Raw genomic sequence first — 17,471 nt, forward strand, 5'->3', positions numbered from 1 at the left:
AACCTACATTTGGTATCAAAGTTGTTTTGGCTTCAAGGGGACGCCTTTGTCGCTGAGGGGTTTTGCTCAGGCCTGTGGTAGACCTTGTTCAGTGGGAGATCTACGAGATCAATTCTAGTGGTAAAAGAAGATGGCGAGCAGTGGAAAGATAGAGATCGAGAAATTTAATGGTTAGAGTTTTGAGTTGTGGAAACTCAAGATGGAAGATCTGTTGGTGGATAAAGATCAGTGGATCGTGGTAGATCTAGGTACTAAACCAACGAGAGTATCCGATGAAGAATGGAAGAAGTTGGATCAAAAGGCAAAGAGCACAATACGATTGTATGTCTCAGATTCAGTATTGTTGAATGTATTAGGGGAAGCTACGACGAAGGCTTTGTGGGACAAGTTAGGGACTTTATACCAATCTAAGTCTCTGGTGAATAAACTGTTCTTACGAAAAAAGTTGTATAATCTGAGGATGAAAGATGGAGACTCGGTGACAGAGCATCTGAACGCATTTAATACTGTGGTAAGTCAGTTATCATTTGTTGATATTAAAATTTCAGATGAAGATAAGTGCATTAGTTTGTTGTGTACTCTACCAGATTCGTGGGATAGTCTGGTTATTGCAATAGGTAGCAATGCAACTGCCTTATAGTTTGATGAAATATTCTCATCCTTGTTGACGGAGGAAATGAGACGGAAAAATATGGAGAGCCAGAATGGTGATGCCTTATTTGTACGAGGATGGTCTCAGAACAGAAACAAAAATAAGTCATCGAGTGGGAGGTCTAAATCTAGATGGAGATCTAAATCTCCAGGAAAACCTGTAAAGGTGGTGTGCTGGAAATGCGGAAAGGAAGGGCACTACAAAAGGGACTGTAAATCTAAAGCTCCTGATAAAGGAAAGGGATCTTTCCTTCAAGTACACTTGTAGATCACGAGGCATGGTTGATTGACTCAGGTGCATCCTTTCACTTCACTCCCCATAGAGAGTGGTTCTGCGAGTATGAGAAATATGATGGTGGTGATGTCTTCTTGGGGAATGACAGGAAGGCTAGAATCGTTGGTCGCGGAAAAATAAAGTTGAAGTTGCAAGGTCGAAGGGTTAGAACACTTCTAGGTGTTCTGCATATTACCGCATTAGCCAGAAATCTGATTTCTGTAAACAAGCTGGATGATGCAGGTGTAAAAACAGTGTTCGAGAAGGATACCTACAAGATGGTTCAATGGGCACTGGTATTGATGTGGGGAGTTCGATTTGGAACTCTTTACAAGCTACAAGATAGCACTGTTGTTGATGGGTGCAACAGTTCTGTGGTTCCTGAAAGTGGAGCAGAAAATCTAGTGGTCTCTGGAGAGAAGACCATGATGTGGCATCAAAGGCTTGGACATATTGAAGAGAAGGGCCTTCGAATACTTCATGGTAAAGGTATGGTAGAAGGTATGAGTTATAGCTCTCTGGAATTTGATTTCTGTGAAAATTATGTATATGGGAAGCAAAATCGGGTGAGTTTCCCCTCTGGTGGTAAGATGGCGAAACAAATATTAGAGCTTGTGCACAGTGATGTGTTTGGACCTGTGAAGGTTCCATCACTGGGTAAGTCTGTGTGCTATGTATCCTTTATAGATGACTTCTCAAGGAATGCATGGATATATTTTCTTAAGAAGAAATCTGAATTCTTTGATAGGTTTAAAGAATTTAAGGTTCTCATGGAAAACCAGACAAAGAAGAAGATAAAGGTGTTGAGGACAAATAACGGTGGAAAGTTTTGCAGTAACGAATTTGAAGAATTCTGTAAGGAGTGGGGTATAGCACGGCAGAAGACTACTCCATACACACCTGAGCAAAATGGAGTTGCAAAAAGAATGAACAAGACTTTGATGGAAAGGGAAAGAAGCATGCTTAGTGGTGCTGAGTTAGGACAGGAATTATGGGCAGAGGCGGTTGAGACAACATGTTACCTGGTCAACAGATCACCTTCATTGGCATTGGAGGATAAGACTCCACAAGAGGTATGGACTGGTAAGAAACCCTCTCTTTCACATCTGAGGGTATTTGGATGTGATGCATATGTTCATGTTCCAAAAGAGAAATGAACCAAGTTGGATAGTAAATCTGAAAAGTGCATCTTTATTGGATATAAGGATGGTTTAAAGGGTTATAAGCTTTGGAACCCAGTAACAAGGAAGGTTGTGTACAACTGAGATGTAGTGTTCAGAGAGGTAAATGATGTTATTAAACATGAAGTCCAACCAAAGGAGCCTGAGAAGATAGAGTTTGAGCTAAAGGAGGAAGAATCAGACTCTACAGTAGAGGAGGAATCAGAAGATGAAGAGCCACAAAGTTCGAGTGTGAGAAGATCATTTTGAGAAAGAAGGCAGCAAGAAAGGTATAGTCCATCTTCTTTCTGTTCAAATTTTGCTTTATCTATTACTGATGATGATCCCAGAATTGTGAAGGAAGCAATAGATTCAGAAGATGGAAAACTCTGGAAAGAGGCCATGGTTAATGAAATGGCATCTTTGAACAAAAATGAGGCTTGGGATCTGGTGGAGTTGCTGGCTGGAAGGAAACCCATTGGCAACAAATGGGTGTTCAACAAGAAGACAAATGCAGAAGGAAAGGTGGAGAAATACAAAGCTCGGTTGGTAGCAAAAGGTTATTCCCAGGTGTCGGGAATTAATTTTTGGTGATATTTTTTCTCCTGTTGCCAAGGTAACTTCTATTAGATTACTTTTATCTGTTGCTGCTACTTTTGATTTTGAGGTGGAACAGATGGATGTGAAGACAACATTTTTTCACAGGGATCTGGAAAAGGAGATCTACATGAAGCAACCTGAAGGCTTTGCGGTGAAGGGTAAGAAAGAACTGGTATGCAAGTTAAAGAAGTCTCTGTATGGGTTAAAACGGTCACCAAGGATGTGGTATCAGTAATTTGATACATTTATACGGGGACTTGGCTTCACCAGGAGCAAACTAGATCATTGTGTGTATTTTAAATTAATTGGTGACCGTGTTATTTATCTGGTCTTGTATGTGGATGATATGTTGCTGGTTGGAAATAACAAAGAAATTATCCAGGATTTGAAGACCCATTTGTCTTCCAAATTCGACATGAAAGATCTTGGTGCTGCAAACAATATTTTGGGCATGGAAATTTAAAGAGATCGGACAAAGAGTAAGCTCTGGTTAAACCAGATGAAGTATGTTGAGACAATATTGCAGAGGTTTAATATGCAGGATAGTAAACCGGTGAAGGTTCCTATTCCTGTAGGTGTAAAGTTATCTGCTGAATAGTGTCCCAAAATACAAAAAGAGGAAGAGGACATGTCTCATGTTCCATATGCAAGTGCAGTTGGTAGCCTGATGTATGTGATGGTCTGTACTAGACCAGACATTACACATGCAGTGGGAGTATTGAGCAGGTTTATGTCAAAACCAGGGAAGGAGCACTGGACAACAGTGAAGCGGGTTTTCAGGTATTTACGTGGCACTAGTGATTATCCAGGATTGGACAGAGCGTTGGATATTCGTGGTTTTGTTGATGCAGACTACGCTGGAGATCTGGATCAGAGAAGATCTGCAAGTGGGTATGTGTTTAACCTATTTGGAGGTGTAGTCAGTTGGATGAGTATGAAACAATCTGTAGTGGCACTATTAACTACAGAGGCAGAATACATGGCAACCACTCATGCAAGCAAGGAAGCAATTTGGTTGCAGAGATTGTGTTCAAGTATGGGGTTAGTACAGGGAGCTATAAGAATACACTGTGACAGTCAAAGTGCAATTTTCTGGCAAAGAACCCTGCATATCATTCAAAGACAAAGCACATTGATGTTCAGTATCACTTTGTGAGGGATATGATAGAAGACAAAAATATGTTGCTGGTAAAGGTGGACACTTTGAAGAATATTGCAGATGCATTGACAAAGTCTGTGAACTCTGAGAAGTTCTCTTGGTGTAGAGAAACAATGGGCGTTGCAGGGCTGGATAAATGACTAAGCTCTTTTGTGGCCCCCTTTGGAAAGAAAACAACAAGTGGGAGAATGTTTGGTTGTGTTATATTCTTTCCACAACTAGCCCACGTAGTTAACTGGGGGTTAGAAGGGCGGCAGAGCCCCCCCTTCGTTGTGTCTATTGCGTAGTGGGGGGAGTCACAGGGGGTTTGAGGGGTGCAAGTAACCCCACTCTATGGGGTTCGGGGCAGCGCCCTAGAAAATTTTGGTTTTGGACCCTATATTAGGTTGGGCGGACCTACTTATGGTTTTGTGCATGTTTTTTGCACATGGTTTTGGACGCGATGGTTTTCGGTCCATGGTATTGGATGCTTCGGCATGTATAAATATGTATTGTAACATTGGAAGGAATATAATGAAAAATCAAGCTGGTAGTCCCGGTTTTGGGATCCAGGGGAAAATCTCTGTGTATATGTGTGTTATGTGTTAAGCTCTTGCATTGTTTATTTTCTGTATTTTAGAATTCGTATGCAGGTAATTTCTGTATGGGGTTAAAACTTACATAATTGACCAAATTTCCCAAGTTTAGACTTAGGGAACCATTTAAAAAAACTAATTATTTCAATTAAACCATCTCTAGGTGGAATTTTCCCGAACGATTTCTAGGTATTGGAGAATCCATGTGTCTTAGCCTCTCTGCAAAATCTCGAGGCAAGAGCACATCCGATGCTACAGAAATCAACACCCATAGGCTTAAAACACTTGCATTACAAAGCCTTTGCTCAAGGATCAAAAAAGATGATTTACAAAAGAGATTTGACAAGTAGTGCATCCTCTCCAGAGGACTTATGGGCCAACATAAGTATGGTGCACTCCCCAACAGGGTTATCGAGCCTACATATCAAAGTTGACTAGATTGGCTTGAGCCATAACCTAGTAATACCACAAATGATTTCATTAATGACACAGGAGTTGGTTGTAGCCAAATGTGAGGATTACACCATTCTCAACATGGTCAAGAAATATAAAAAATGATGTACATTTTGTTTGACATAAAAAAAAAGATGAAACATAATGCCAACTTTATTTATTCATTAATCCAATTTTTGAGATACAAGACAAAAATTAAAACTTTTGGTGACAAATAGACCATAATGTTTTAGATGGTTCCTATATACCAGAGGATAGGTTTAATTTTAACTTTTGCTGAAAACGTCTTCTTTGCAGGTGGCTTTTGTTCTGTGGATTATATCGACAGTTGGTTCCTGGTTTGATTTGCTTACAATAGCATATATAAGTAAGTAATAGACTTGCAGTGTAGCATTTTCTTTTCTATATATTGGTATTATTATGATTAAGCCTGTTTATTTCTTTTATCTTTGGCTGCTCTGTTTTTCTGGGTCTCTTAAGGGAATTTTAACCATCAAGTTCATTTCATTATCATTAATTGCGGGTTGGTTTTCTATTTCTTTCTGTTTTATACTTTTGTTTAATGCCTTGTATGGATGCTGGTCTCCGTGTTGGGCTTTTCACAGGTCTCTTGATTTCTTTCACAATTCCCGCTTTTTATGAGAAGTATGAGGATTATATAGATAAATATCTTGAGATCACACGCAGGCAACTTAGAAACAAGTACGAGAAATTTGATACATACATTCTGAGCAACGTTTCGTGGGGGTTTTCAAAAGAAAAGAAGTTACAGTAATCATATTTTGAAGAAGTATATCAAGATAAACTTTCTCATGTTAATCTATGGTATTTTCGTCTAAAGTCATTTAGTTACTGCATCCCGATGTGGTTGTAGTTGATATATATTAATGTTCCTTCATTGTGATGTTGGGGTTTTACATTCCTTGCCTGATTGAAATTTGACGTCCTTTTTTTATAATTTCTTGTATGATTTTGGGTCAAAGTTATTTAATATACTGGTGCTTTTGTTTAATATACATCTTGGTGTTTTTTCGTCTTATTATGAGACCCCAAGAATTGTCCCAATTGTTGGTCTTGTGAATGGTTGAAGTGCACTGCTTGTCTAGTGATCATGTGCCATATTTGTTGGAATAGGGAGTTAATGACATTGATTTGTAGTAGTACTTCATAAAAAGAATTGTTAATTTTCTTAAGGCTATATTGTTCTTTGCTTTAGATAATTGCATTTACAAACTTTTTAACATTTACATATGCATTCACCCCATTATATCATAACATCATCAGCGATTATGTAGAAAGGACAATATCATCAACAGTGCAGCGGAACTAGGAGTTAGGTCAGAGACCAGGGAAAAACCCCAAAAGGGGGAAAACCCAACCAGATTCTTCTTCTATTAGATATTCATCAATTGTTCAATTGAGATACAAAGTACAAATATCATGAGACATCACCAAACACATAGTACCTCCTAGGGCCTGTTCATGTCAGTTCACAACTACGTTTGTGAACTAAATGAGACAAATCAAGATCTTTATCCGGAACACTGTCATGCATCAAAGAGGCTGTGAGCATTATCATCACTGTCATGCATCAAGGAGACTGTGAGCATTGTCATATCATATGCTAAGTTACTGCAGTACAAATCTCTGTCTTGTGCATCCAAGGATATCATTAATATCCATATAAGGTCATTTCAACATCACAGGTTGGCACAAGTAACTTCTAGGGTATGGACAAGTAATGTTGGATATGCAATATCGTATGTCAGCATGCAAAATCGTATAGCAATATCAGATGGCGGTCTAGCAACTTCGTATGTCTGCCAATGGTACAAGTCTGAACCATAAGTTCACATCTTGAGACTGTAGCAACATTAATAATATAAAAGTCTGTAACATATCATCACTTCACTGGGGTTCTTGTATCTGTATTCACCATAGTCTGAATATCAATTGTATCCAACTTCACCTTAAGGTCTGTACAGTAGTAACAAGATCTGTTCATATTGGAAAGCATACTGTAATGTGAGAGCTTCATACTGGAGTGCGAGATAGCATACCTCTGTAATGTGAGAGCTTACTGTAATGCATGTTAATATTCCAGTGTTATATGTTGTTACAATCACTTTAACCCAATCTTATCGTCAATTAGCAATCAAATTTAATCTTCCAATGAACAATAGCAATTTTAGATAGAACAGTAAATGCAATGTACGATAGAAGACAATCAAGAGCAATAACAATAGAGACACCAAATTTGGTCAAAGACTAGGGAAAAACTCCACAAGGGGGAAAACCCTTCCAAATTTTTCTTCTTATTAGATTGTCATAAAATGTTCGGCAAAGAGAGTATGCAATATCCCTTCCAATAAAAATCTGCTAAGTGTCTTTCTCAATTTTTGTAAATTATGGATGGGGAAATTTTGGATACAAACCTAGGAAAAGTGGGTGGACATTAATTAATTTAATGTTGTGTGGTAATGGAGGCCCCAAACATTAGACAAAGGGAAGATTAATCACATAGTGGGATGTGGGGACCACCCCATGATGAAATACGCATTCCCTTGATGGAGAAATTCAAATGGCCAAGGAGGGAGCTCAAATTGCTTGGTGGAGGGGCCCACGTGAAGGAAGAAAGCAGCAATTATAAATAAGAGGAAGGCATTATCATTGAGCACCTTTTGATCATTTGACATTTACACTTTGTTGCTCAAGCTGCTTATGTTTATCACTAGACGTTTCCAAGAGGAAATCTCACCCTCTTCTTTGGTGGACTACGAGTGCCACCCTAGGGAGGCAAATTCTACTCATTTTTGGAGTTGGAAGGAAGACCATGCAGACAACACGAATTCTGAGTTAGCTGGGACGCAGTTTAGGGAGCCACGTAGTGATTGGAGGAGAGAAGAGCCGGAGTGAGGGGTTGTATTGTTGCTGGGGCACTCTTTGATCAATTTTCTGGCACAGGAGGGAGATTTGCAGGGACAAAAAGCATCACCCAACAACCATTCGAATTCCTGGAGGAGGGCCTGCATCATTCTGTCCATGGACTACGCAGTCCTTTGTTGAGGCAACTTGTGGGGTGGCTTGTGAAGGGGTTTGAGGAGCTGGGGCTATTTGGAGTTAGATTGGAAGGGATTGTGGGAGATTTTCAAACATTTTGGTGGAGCAACAAACACAACATCTGCTACAGGTTACATTTTCTGCTTGTGAAGGAAGGCCAAGCATTTGGGGTCAATTTAGGAGCTTCAAAACTAGGAAAATCTGTTTTTGGGTTTATTGAGGAGAGACCAAGATTAATTTGGTAGTATTTTTTGGGCAGATTTGAGGGGTCAAACAAGGGTCCCAACTCAGCCTGTAGCTAGAGGAGCTAGGGGAAATTGGACCGAAATTCCGAGGTCAACATCTGGCCAATTCCTTTGTGGGTATTTTGTGGGTTATTGGTGGAGAGACCGGGGTTACTCGGAATTTTCTGAGCACTAGAGGAGGCCTTAGTACCCATTTCTCCTAGCCAGCAGTGCAACTTTCAAGGGCAATGCAGAGCATAAAGGAGAAGTCACTTCCCATCATCTGGGCACCTTGTTTTCTCACCTGGGATTTGTCTAGCTTGCCTTTGGCAAGCCCAGGTGCACTTGTTCTTACCTATTGTACTCCTACCATGATATATAATAAAATGGCTCAACTTCTTTGGGGATAAATTGTTAATGTGCTGATATTTTGCGGTATTTTGATTTTTGGTTGCATGTAAGAAATTTATGGCTGTTATTACTTAATATTTCCATTAGGAATATTACAGTGGTATCAAAGCCATGATCTTGGCCAGCTATGGGGCAGCCAACTAGATCAGGGAAGATTTGTGCATGTATACACAATGACGAGTTTAACCATAAACAACCCATGGCTCAAGGGGGATTTAATATGCGCGAATTCTTGACCCAATTGATGAAGGTGTCAGACCAGATCTATCCTCTTCCTTACAGAAGAGACATTAGAGTTGCACAGGCCGTGGGGGTGCAACCATCTACACAGGATTTTGGGGAGCAAGTAGATACACCTAGTATGGCGGAGAGGTCACCTGTATTGGAGACATTCTTGACCGTGCCGATTGACATCTTAGTGGAGAGAGTAGAGCATACCCTCGTAATGTCATCGGTTGAGGTGGTGGCTGGGGTTGTGTCCACGTTCTTGGGTGATAGTAGCACACAATAGATGGGTGTGGTTCCAAGAGACGTATCCACCCTTGATGAGGCGCCGAGAGATACAAAGGTGTTGGACGATGGTCACACAGAGTACTGTCATCAGTTTTAGTCCGACCTTCTAGCATTAAAAAGGAAGGTCACATCAGTACGAGAGGCTATTCTGCTGCAGAATGAGGAGTTGGAGGGGATGTGAGTGGTTTGTGCCGAGTCAGCGGCCCAGTTGGCTCACATTGGGGAGCGGTTGGATTCCCTAATGGTACAGTTAGAGGGCACATTGGAGAGTCAGAGCAACCCTCTTCAAGCATACATAGACAAGGTAAGCAACAATGTTGGGTCACCTTTTCCCATTGGAGAGAGAGAGACGGAGCTACCTAGTCAGATCTCATGTGTTGACTTGGATAGCGGGATGAGATGATCGAAGTTGCACAGGGTGTAGCATCTGCATGTTGGGGTTGTTCTATGTGCGGGAGTTCGTGCATTAAATCCCTCTCTTGGGGTTGGATGGCGAGAGATTCTGAGTTGGTACCTAGTGGAGTGGGCTATGGAGATGGTGGTGGACCCAGGTGTAGCTTAGTAGGAGCTTCCAGGCACTGGCGATATCGAAAGCTCAAACTAGCATTGGAATTCAGGTGGGACTACCTATCAGTTCCCAAGTATGTTGGTTGAATACGACCTGGTTGGTACAATTGACCTAGCAGTTGAGCGTACAAAGTTGCTAGGGTAGTTTCGATCAGCACCGGTGGCCAACTAGTTTATGGACAGACTCCTTGGGTTGTCTTGGTATGATGATTGTATGCGGGATCATGGGGTGATTAGCATACTCTGGTAGGAGTTTGTGGGAGGAGGTGGAATTCACAGGCCACTAGACAGTGGCTTGTATGGAGCTGGGGATTCTTCACATTTGTGTGGGGCATGAAGGACGCAGAGGAGCAGAGAAGTGGTGGCATCACTACTGACACATAGGGAGATTCACTTCTTGGATTCCTCAGGGAAGATGTGGAGTTAAGATCCATTCATCAACGTATATAGTGATACGACGGTGGAGGTGATTATGTTGATCGGGTGTGGGCTGACACGTAGAGACACAACTCTAGGCCATCATATCCAGGGATGTGTGGGAGCATCTAGCGTTGAGAAGTGGTCTACAGGTGGACATGGAGATGCGTGGTGGTGTATCGTAGTGTGTAGGATTGCGTTTTGGAGTAGGAGTGTCTTACATCACATTGAGTACACGCGAGGAGTGATTGGTGCCTTGACACAAATCGGGCACGGGACAATAGAGGGTAGTATAACGGTAGCCGAGGATATCCTGTGTGGTATAGGGATGGATTGTGGCATATAGTGGCATGTCGAGGAGTGTGGTGCTAGTTGGTGCTATGTAGTGGCATATGGTGCTTCACAATGGGACCTTGGAGTGTTGCCTCCAATGAGTATTGTGGACAGGGACATTAGGTGTACCATTAGGTGTAGCTCACCAAAGATTGACAAGGACGTGGTTGAGCTCCAGAGGGTACTATGTTCAGTAGAGACAGGTCTTTTATTGGGTTATCAACAGATACGAGGCAGAAAGGGGCATCCATAGGGTTATTCTTTAGTACCCCTGCAGACTCTTGATCCTACCCTTGGGGACCTACCCATCCATGACTCTACAATTGAGATGTTTGGTGGAGGCACAGGTTGACAGATACAAGCTTAGGGACGGCGTGATTTATTGCTGAGGTAGCATAGGTTCCACTCCTGGGCTCACACATGGGGATTTGATTGCGAGGGAACTGCATGATGCACTTCTGGCTAGATAGTCTGAGGTGTCACAAGAGCCTGAGGGATGGTGGATGGTATACTTTGTCTACAGGAGGGCACCTAGACTCTGAGCAGTATACAGGTTTATCTTCAAGAGTTGGGATAGAAGATTTCACTACGTGGTTTGGTAGAAGCAGGTTAGGTTGGCTTGCGTGGGACAAACTCCTAATACTTGGGGAACACCCACGGGATACATACAGGGGTCAGAGATGACGGCCAGATGGGTTCTAGCAGGTAGCACCGCTATGCAGCGACATCCCATGAGGAGTGGGAGTTATGAGCTCCCAGTATGGTTGGGGGATCCAGGGATCCAGTTGGCGGGTGGATCACTCCACTTTGTGATGAGTAGGGTCATGGCAGAGGGTGATCCAATTCACCTTGGGTTTGACACATGGGGGATCACTGAGACCTCCACTGCATGGCGAGGTAGACTTATCCTGTTGTTGCTCAGGGTCGAGATTGGCAGTGGAGGGGTAGATATTGGCATCATGGAGATGCTCGGGCAGGATGAGCTTGGCTCTCACAGATTTTTCGCCACTAGGCCTCAAGAGAGGAGGATACAGTTTGCACACGATGGGGAGTATATGTCATATCCAGAGTAGTGCAACGTCAGCATGCTGGCACCACTCTAAGATTAACGGGGGACCTGAGCATCACAACTCTTCACATCTCAATAAACTTTAGGGATGAGTTGGATACTACAAGGGAAGATCATGCAGATCTTCCATTGGGCTTTAACAAGTCGCTGATGGAGTGGGGGACTTCATTAGCATGGCAGGTGCATAGCAAGATGATATCAGGAGAATCTCACGGGAGCGAGTTACTCTCTCTGCAGGGATTGCATGGTATATTCGAGAGTATACGCTTGGAGTGCATGGGATGGCCTATGTGGCAGGACAACTTCACAAGGAGTTGGGCATAGTGCCACATTATCATGATCCCCTACTCATTGATCGTATGCAGGGGGCTTCTGGTACTTATACCAGGCAGGATAGTGAGTGGAGCAAGGGGAGCTTCATGTTGGATAGAGTGGCTTGGTATCCTGGTATTTAGGGATTCTTTCATGTCAGGACAGTGAAGAGGTCAGGGACGATTCAGTGGCGCATCTAGGGCCCTGGCACATTTTGCAGTGATAGTGGCGAGCAACAACTAGAGAGAATGCTTGTTCAGGCATTGCTTGAGGATAAGCAATTTTTGGCGGGGAAGACTGTAATATCTCTTCCAATAAAAATTTGCTAAGTGCCTTTCTCAATTTTTGTAAATTATGGATGGGGAAAATTTTGGATACAAACCTAGGAAAAGCGGGTGGACATTAATTAATTTAATGTTGTGTGGTAATGGAGGCCCCAAACATTAGACAAAGGGAAGATTAATCACATAGTGGGATGTGGGGACCACCCCTTGATGGAGAAATTCGAATGGCTAAGGAGGGAGCTCGAATTTCTTGGTGAAGGGGCCCACGTGAAGGAAGAGAGCAACAAGTATAAATAAGAGGAAGGCAACATCATTGAGCACTTTTGATCATTTGACATTTTACACTTTGTTGCTCAAGTTGTTCAGCTGAGTCACAGGTGTTGTTTAGCACCAGAGGTTTCCAAGGGGAAATCTCACCCTCTTCTTTGGTGGACCACGAGTGCCACCCTAGGGAGGCAAATTCTACTCATTTTTGGAGTTGGAAGGAAGACCACACAGGCAACACGAATTCTGAGTTAGCTGGGACGCAGTTCAGGGAGCCACATAGTGATTGGAGGAGAGAAGAGACGGAGTGAGGGGTTGTATTGTTGTTGGGGCACTCTTTGATCAATTTTCTAGCACAGGAGGGAGATTTGCAGGGACAGAAAGCATCACCCAACAACCATTCGAATTCCTGGAGGAGGGTCTGCATCATTCTGTCCATGGACTGTGCAATCCTTTGTTGAGGCAACTTGTGGGGTGGCTTGCAAAGGGGTTTGAGGAGCTGGGGCTATTTGGAGTTGGATTGGAGGGGATTGTGGGGGATTTTCCAGCATTTTTGTGGAGCAACAAACACATCTGCTACAGGTTAAATTTTTTGCTTGTGGAGGAGGGCCAAACATTTGGGGTCAATTTTGGAGCGTCAAAACTAGCACAAACTGTTTTTGGGGTTTTCTAGGTTTATTGAGGAGAGGCCAAGATTAATTTGGCAGAATTTTCTAGGCATATTTGAGGGGTCAAACAGGGGTCCCAACTCAGCCAACAGTTAGAGGAGCTAGGGGAAATTGGGCCGAAATTTCGAGGTCAACATTTGGCCATTTCCCTCGTGGGTTTTTTGTGAGTTATTGGTGGAGAGACCAAGGTTAGTTTCCCAGAATTTTCTGAGCACCGGAGGAGGTCCTAGCTACCATTTCTCCTAGCCAACAATGCATATTTCAAGGGCAATGCAGAGCATAGTGGAGAAGTCACTTCCCATCATCCAGGCACCTTGTTTTCTCATCTGGGATTTGTCTAGCTTGCCTTTGGCTAGCTTAGGTGCACTTGTTCTTACCTATTGTACTGCTACCATGATATATAATAAAATGACTCAACTTCTTTGGGTATAAATTGTTAATGTGTTGATATTTTGCGGTATTTTCATTTTGGGTTGCATGTAAGATATTTATGGCTGTTATTATGTAATATTTCCATTAGGAATATCACAGAGTACAATGATCCAATTCATCAATACTTTGACTATCCAACAGAGTCAACCAACCAATATCCAAATGATGAGCCAAAAGTCAAATCTATCCCAAGTCAAGTATGGTAAAAGTCAATGGCAGTCAACAACAACAAATGATGCCCTAACCAGTCATAAATCAATGGTCAAATAACCCTCAAAAGTCTCGGTAAAACTACTAGTCAATGCAACCTTCCAAGTTAGTTAAAATAGCTCAAAATAATCAGTCAAAGTGTTAAAATTGGCAACCAGGGCAAAACTTCATGTGGGTCATCTTATTCATGGCTGATAATATTTTTATTAGATTCCTCTCATCGAGAGGTGTAGGATTGATATAAAGATCATTCGATTCCGATAAGTATTCATGGAGATATGAATTTATTTTGATTATGGAATTATTATCAAGCCGACCTACAACTCATGTAGGCTCAGAAGCCCAACAGTCGCATCTATTCACCCACCAACGTTGTGTATAAATATAAGAGGACTTTTCCTCATTTGGACTCACTCATCTCATCACATCCTCTCTCTCTCTCTACTACGCAGAAATGAGTCTCTTCTCTACTGCGCTGAAATGTGTCTCTCTCTCACACATGTGAAGCCGGAAGCTGTTGAATTTGAAGCTGCAACTACAGAAATAAAGATTGACTTGCGTGGCCTAGAAGATCTCCTCTTTGGAACTGCGCTGTAGGTTCATCTGAACCTCTTCTAAAAGCCGCAACTTTTGGTGGTGGAATGAAGTCAATTCGACGAACGATTTGCAAGATATCGACTGCCCTAGTTTGAAGCCGGAAACTGCTGAAACTGAGGCTGCAACTGCAGAAGTAAAGATTGACTTGCGTGGCCTAGAAGATCTCCTCATCTGAACTGCGCTGTAGGTTCATCTGAACCTCCTCTGGAAGCCGAAACTTTTGGTGGTGGAATGAAGTCAATCCACGGTCGGTTTGTGAGATATGGTCTGCCCTAGTTTGATAATGAAGCCGCTAATGCTGATGCTACTGATCTAGGGTTTGCTACTGCAGATATGAATCAGATTTATTGTACTATTTCTCTCTGCTGAATTATTGAAGATAAAAGAAGATTTGATCAAAGGGTTCCCCACACATTGTGGGGTTTGTCCCTGGCTAGCCGCCACATCTTGTGTCTCTTGTCTTTCTGTCGATTGTTTAATGTTCTATCTGCACTTTACTTTATGTACATGTGATTGCTAATCAGTGGAATATAATAAGAAAAATAAGTAAACTGTTATAAGCATAAAACATACCATAACTTAACATGGTATCGGAGCTGAGGTGAAGACAAAGCCCGAGCAAGAGCAAGAGCAATCATCGAAGAGAATATTGGCAAGGCTATCCTAAAAGAACTATGGGGTCCTCAACTCTCTTTCCTGCTGAAGACAAGCTCCGTGAGAAAGCTGACTATCACGGATGGAAGATGTCTATCATCTAACCCTTGAGAATCAAGGAGTGTTGGATCATGTGAGAGGCAATATTGTTGAGCCTCCATCAAATGCATCCGCTGCTGCCTGGAACAAATGAAAAAATGGAGAAGTCAAAACAATAGAAGATCATCCGGGACTCTATCGACAAGCACTTGGTGGCCTACATCTCTGAACTGGACACCTCCAAGGAAATCTACGATAGACTGGTGAGTTTATTTATAGTTAATGATGCAAATCATGTTTTGTTTCTTAGAAATAAGCTGAGGGAAATCAAGAAGGGTAAAGATGAAAGTATGCAAGCATACTTCTTAAGAATCACCGAGATCAAGAACGATCTCCTATCTATTGGGGAAACTATTACTGACAGAGAAATGGCACTCACAACTCTTGGAGGATTGCCATTTGAATGGTTGTGTTCAGGACTACTCTTTTGAACTATAATGTAATTCCTGGTTTCGAGGAATTAATGGCTAGATGCATTCAAGAAGAAAGAAGGGAAGAATTGCAAGAAATGCCCATGCTTAAAGGTCCTCCTGTTGCCTTTTCTTCTCATGCTAAGAAAAGAAATAATTTCGGGACTAAATCAAAAGGAAAGGCTGGACCTAAGGCTAGAAGAAAATGACGATGTTACATTTGCGATAAAGCAAGTCACTATGTATGAGATCATGAGCATCATGATGAATGAGATCATGGACATAAAGGGCAACATGAGATCATGGACATATAGTATAGCATGATGATGATGCACACTAGTTTGAGCAGCATTATGATGGATAAAATCATGGACATGGGTAGCATGATGATAATCATGATTAGAGAAGCATGGTACAGTATGCAGTGGTGCAACTTGAAATCCCTCTGATGGCAATCAAAGGAATGACAAATTCAACAACAAAGGTAAGAGGAGAGCTGGGAATCAAGGAGGAGGACAAGCATTCAAAAAGGCTAGAAATTCTAGGATGTACTAAATGCACCTGACCTCAAAAGGAACCTAGTGTCCATCTTGGCAATGGAAGACAAAGGCTACAAGGTAACCTTCAGCAATGGCATGGTATGTATATGGAAAAATAATGTTAAAGATGCCTTTACTCTTGGGTTTAGTGTTGATTCATTATATCAGGTCGATGGAAATCTGCTAGGTGTCATGTATTGTGACACAAATCTTTAGTCCAAACTTTGGCATTGGAGGTTTGCCCACTTTCATTACAAAGTTCTTCCCGATGTAAGACAGATTGTAACAGGGATGCCCGAATTCCAAGTAGAGAAAGAAGGTGTATGTCCGGGATGTGCCAAAGGAAAGCTCAAAAGGGGACCATTCCCCTCAAGCCAAAGCAAGACCTCCGATATATTACAATTGGTTTACTCAGGCATACCTGAGGTTGGCATTAAGAGGAAGACTACTACACCACATACTCTTGAGCAGAATGGTGTGGTGGGAAGGAAGAACCACACGATGATGGAAGCTGTCCGGGCCATGCTACATGATCAAAGACTTCCAAAGTTTCTATGGGCTGAAACTACAATCACCGACGTATATGTACAAAATCGATGGCCCTCATCAAGCATTGGGTTCCTAAACTCCTGAAGAAATGTTCACCACTGATCAAAGGGAAGTCGTGATTAGTCATGATGTCACCTTTGACAAAGATATGGCTCTCAGCAAGGTGGAAAATCTGCTGACTTTGAGTAGCTCTCAAGAAGCCGACACCAGGGAACCGAAAGAAAAGGATGATGAATCAATTCCTGATGTAGAAGAACCCATGGATCCGATTGATCCTCATCCACATGAGCCTTCCTCTTCTAGGAAGAGGCCTTCATGGCTTAGGGGGATACTTGATGATGCTGAAGGACATGCTGCACCCTGAGGAACCTTCCATCAAAGTAAGAAACTTAACAGGTATCAGGGATACCTGACCATCATGAGCATGATAATACAAAATGAACCTTCATCATTCTCAGATGTCATCAAGCATTAACTATGGAAGGATGCTATGACCATAGAATATGAGTCTATTATGGAGAATGATGTCTGGGAAGTAGTTCCCAGACCCTGGACAAGACAATTGTTACTTCAAAATGGCTTTACAAGATAAAGCATGCAGCAAATGGACGTATGGAAAAGTATAACGTTCATTTCATTGCTCGTGGTTTATCCCAGAAGGGAGGTATAAACTATGATATTTGCACCTGTTGCCAGATATACGACCATCCACTTGATCATAGCCCTTGTGGCTTCACAAGGATGGAACCTACATCAGATGGATGTTAAGATCGCGTTCTTGCATGGTTCTATCAAAGAAGAGGTCTATGTGGAGCAACCTGAAGGATTTGAGATTTATGATTGAAAATCTCATGTATGCAGGTTGAAGAAGGCTCTCTATGGGCTGAAGCAAGCACCTCGAGCATGGTATGAGAGGATTGATAGCTACTTGATGAAGCTGGGATTCACTAGGAGTGAAGATGATCCTAACCTTTACTTTAAGGTTGA

The 17,471-nt window shown here is 42.1% G+C and overlaps 1 protein-coding gene across 5 annotated transcripts in view; it reads left to right on the forward strand.

Moving 5' to 3' along the window:
* The window catches only part of LOC149222526 (reticulon-like protein B12), a 293,109-nt gene that overhangs the window by 200,597 nt on the left and 75,041 nt on the right, over positions 1-17,471 (forward strand). For 2 of the 5 annotated variants that reach the window (XM_089385494.1, XM_089385493.1), the window contains exons 5-6: positions 5,170-5,239; positions 5,478-5,911. The exons of 1 other annotated variant lie outside the window; for it this stretch is intronic. In XM_089385494.1, coding sequence (XP_089241620.1) covers positions 5,170-5,239; positions 5,478-5,647 — 240 coding nt within the window. In that variant the 3' untranslated portion in view covers positions 5,648-5,911. Of the gene's footprint in view, positions 1-5,169; positions 5,240-5,477; positions 5,912-17,471 lie in introns of those variants that run through there. 2 more of the 5 variants (XM_089385497.1, XM_089385498.1) reach the window with 1 other exon arrangement.

The sequence above is a fragment of the Pinus tabuliformis genome, chromosome Q (genome assembly GCF_031772625.1).
Source record: "Pinus tabuliformis cultivar Carrire ecotype Pingquan chromosome Q, CPIR1, whole genome shotgun sequence".
NCBI lineage: Eukaryota > Viridiplantae > Streptophyta > Pinopsida > Pinales > Pinaceae > Pinus > Pinus tabuliformis.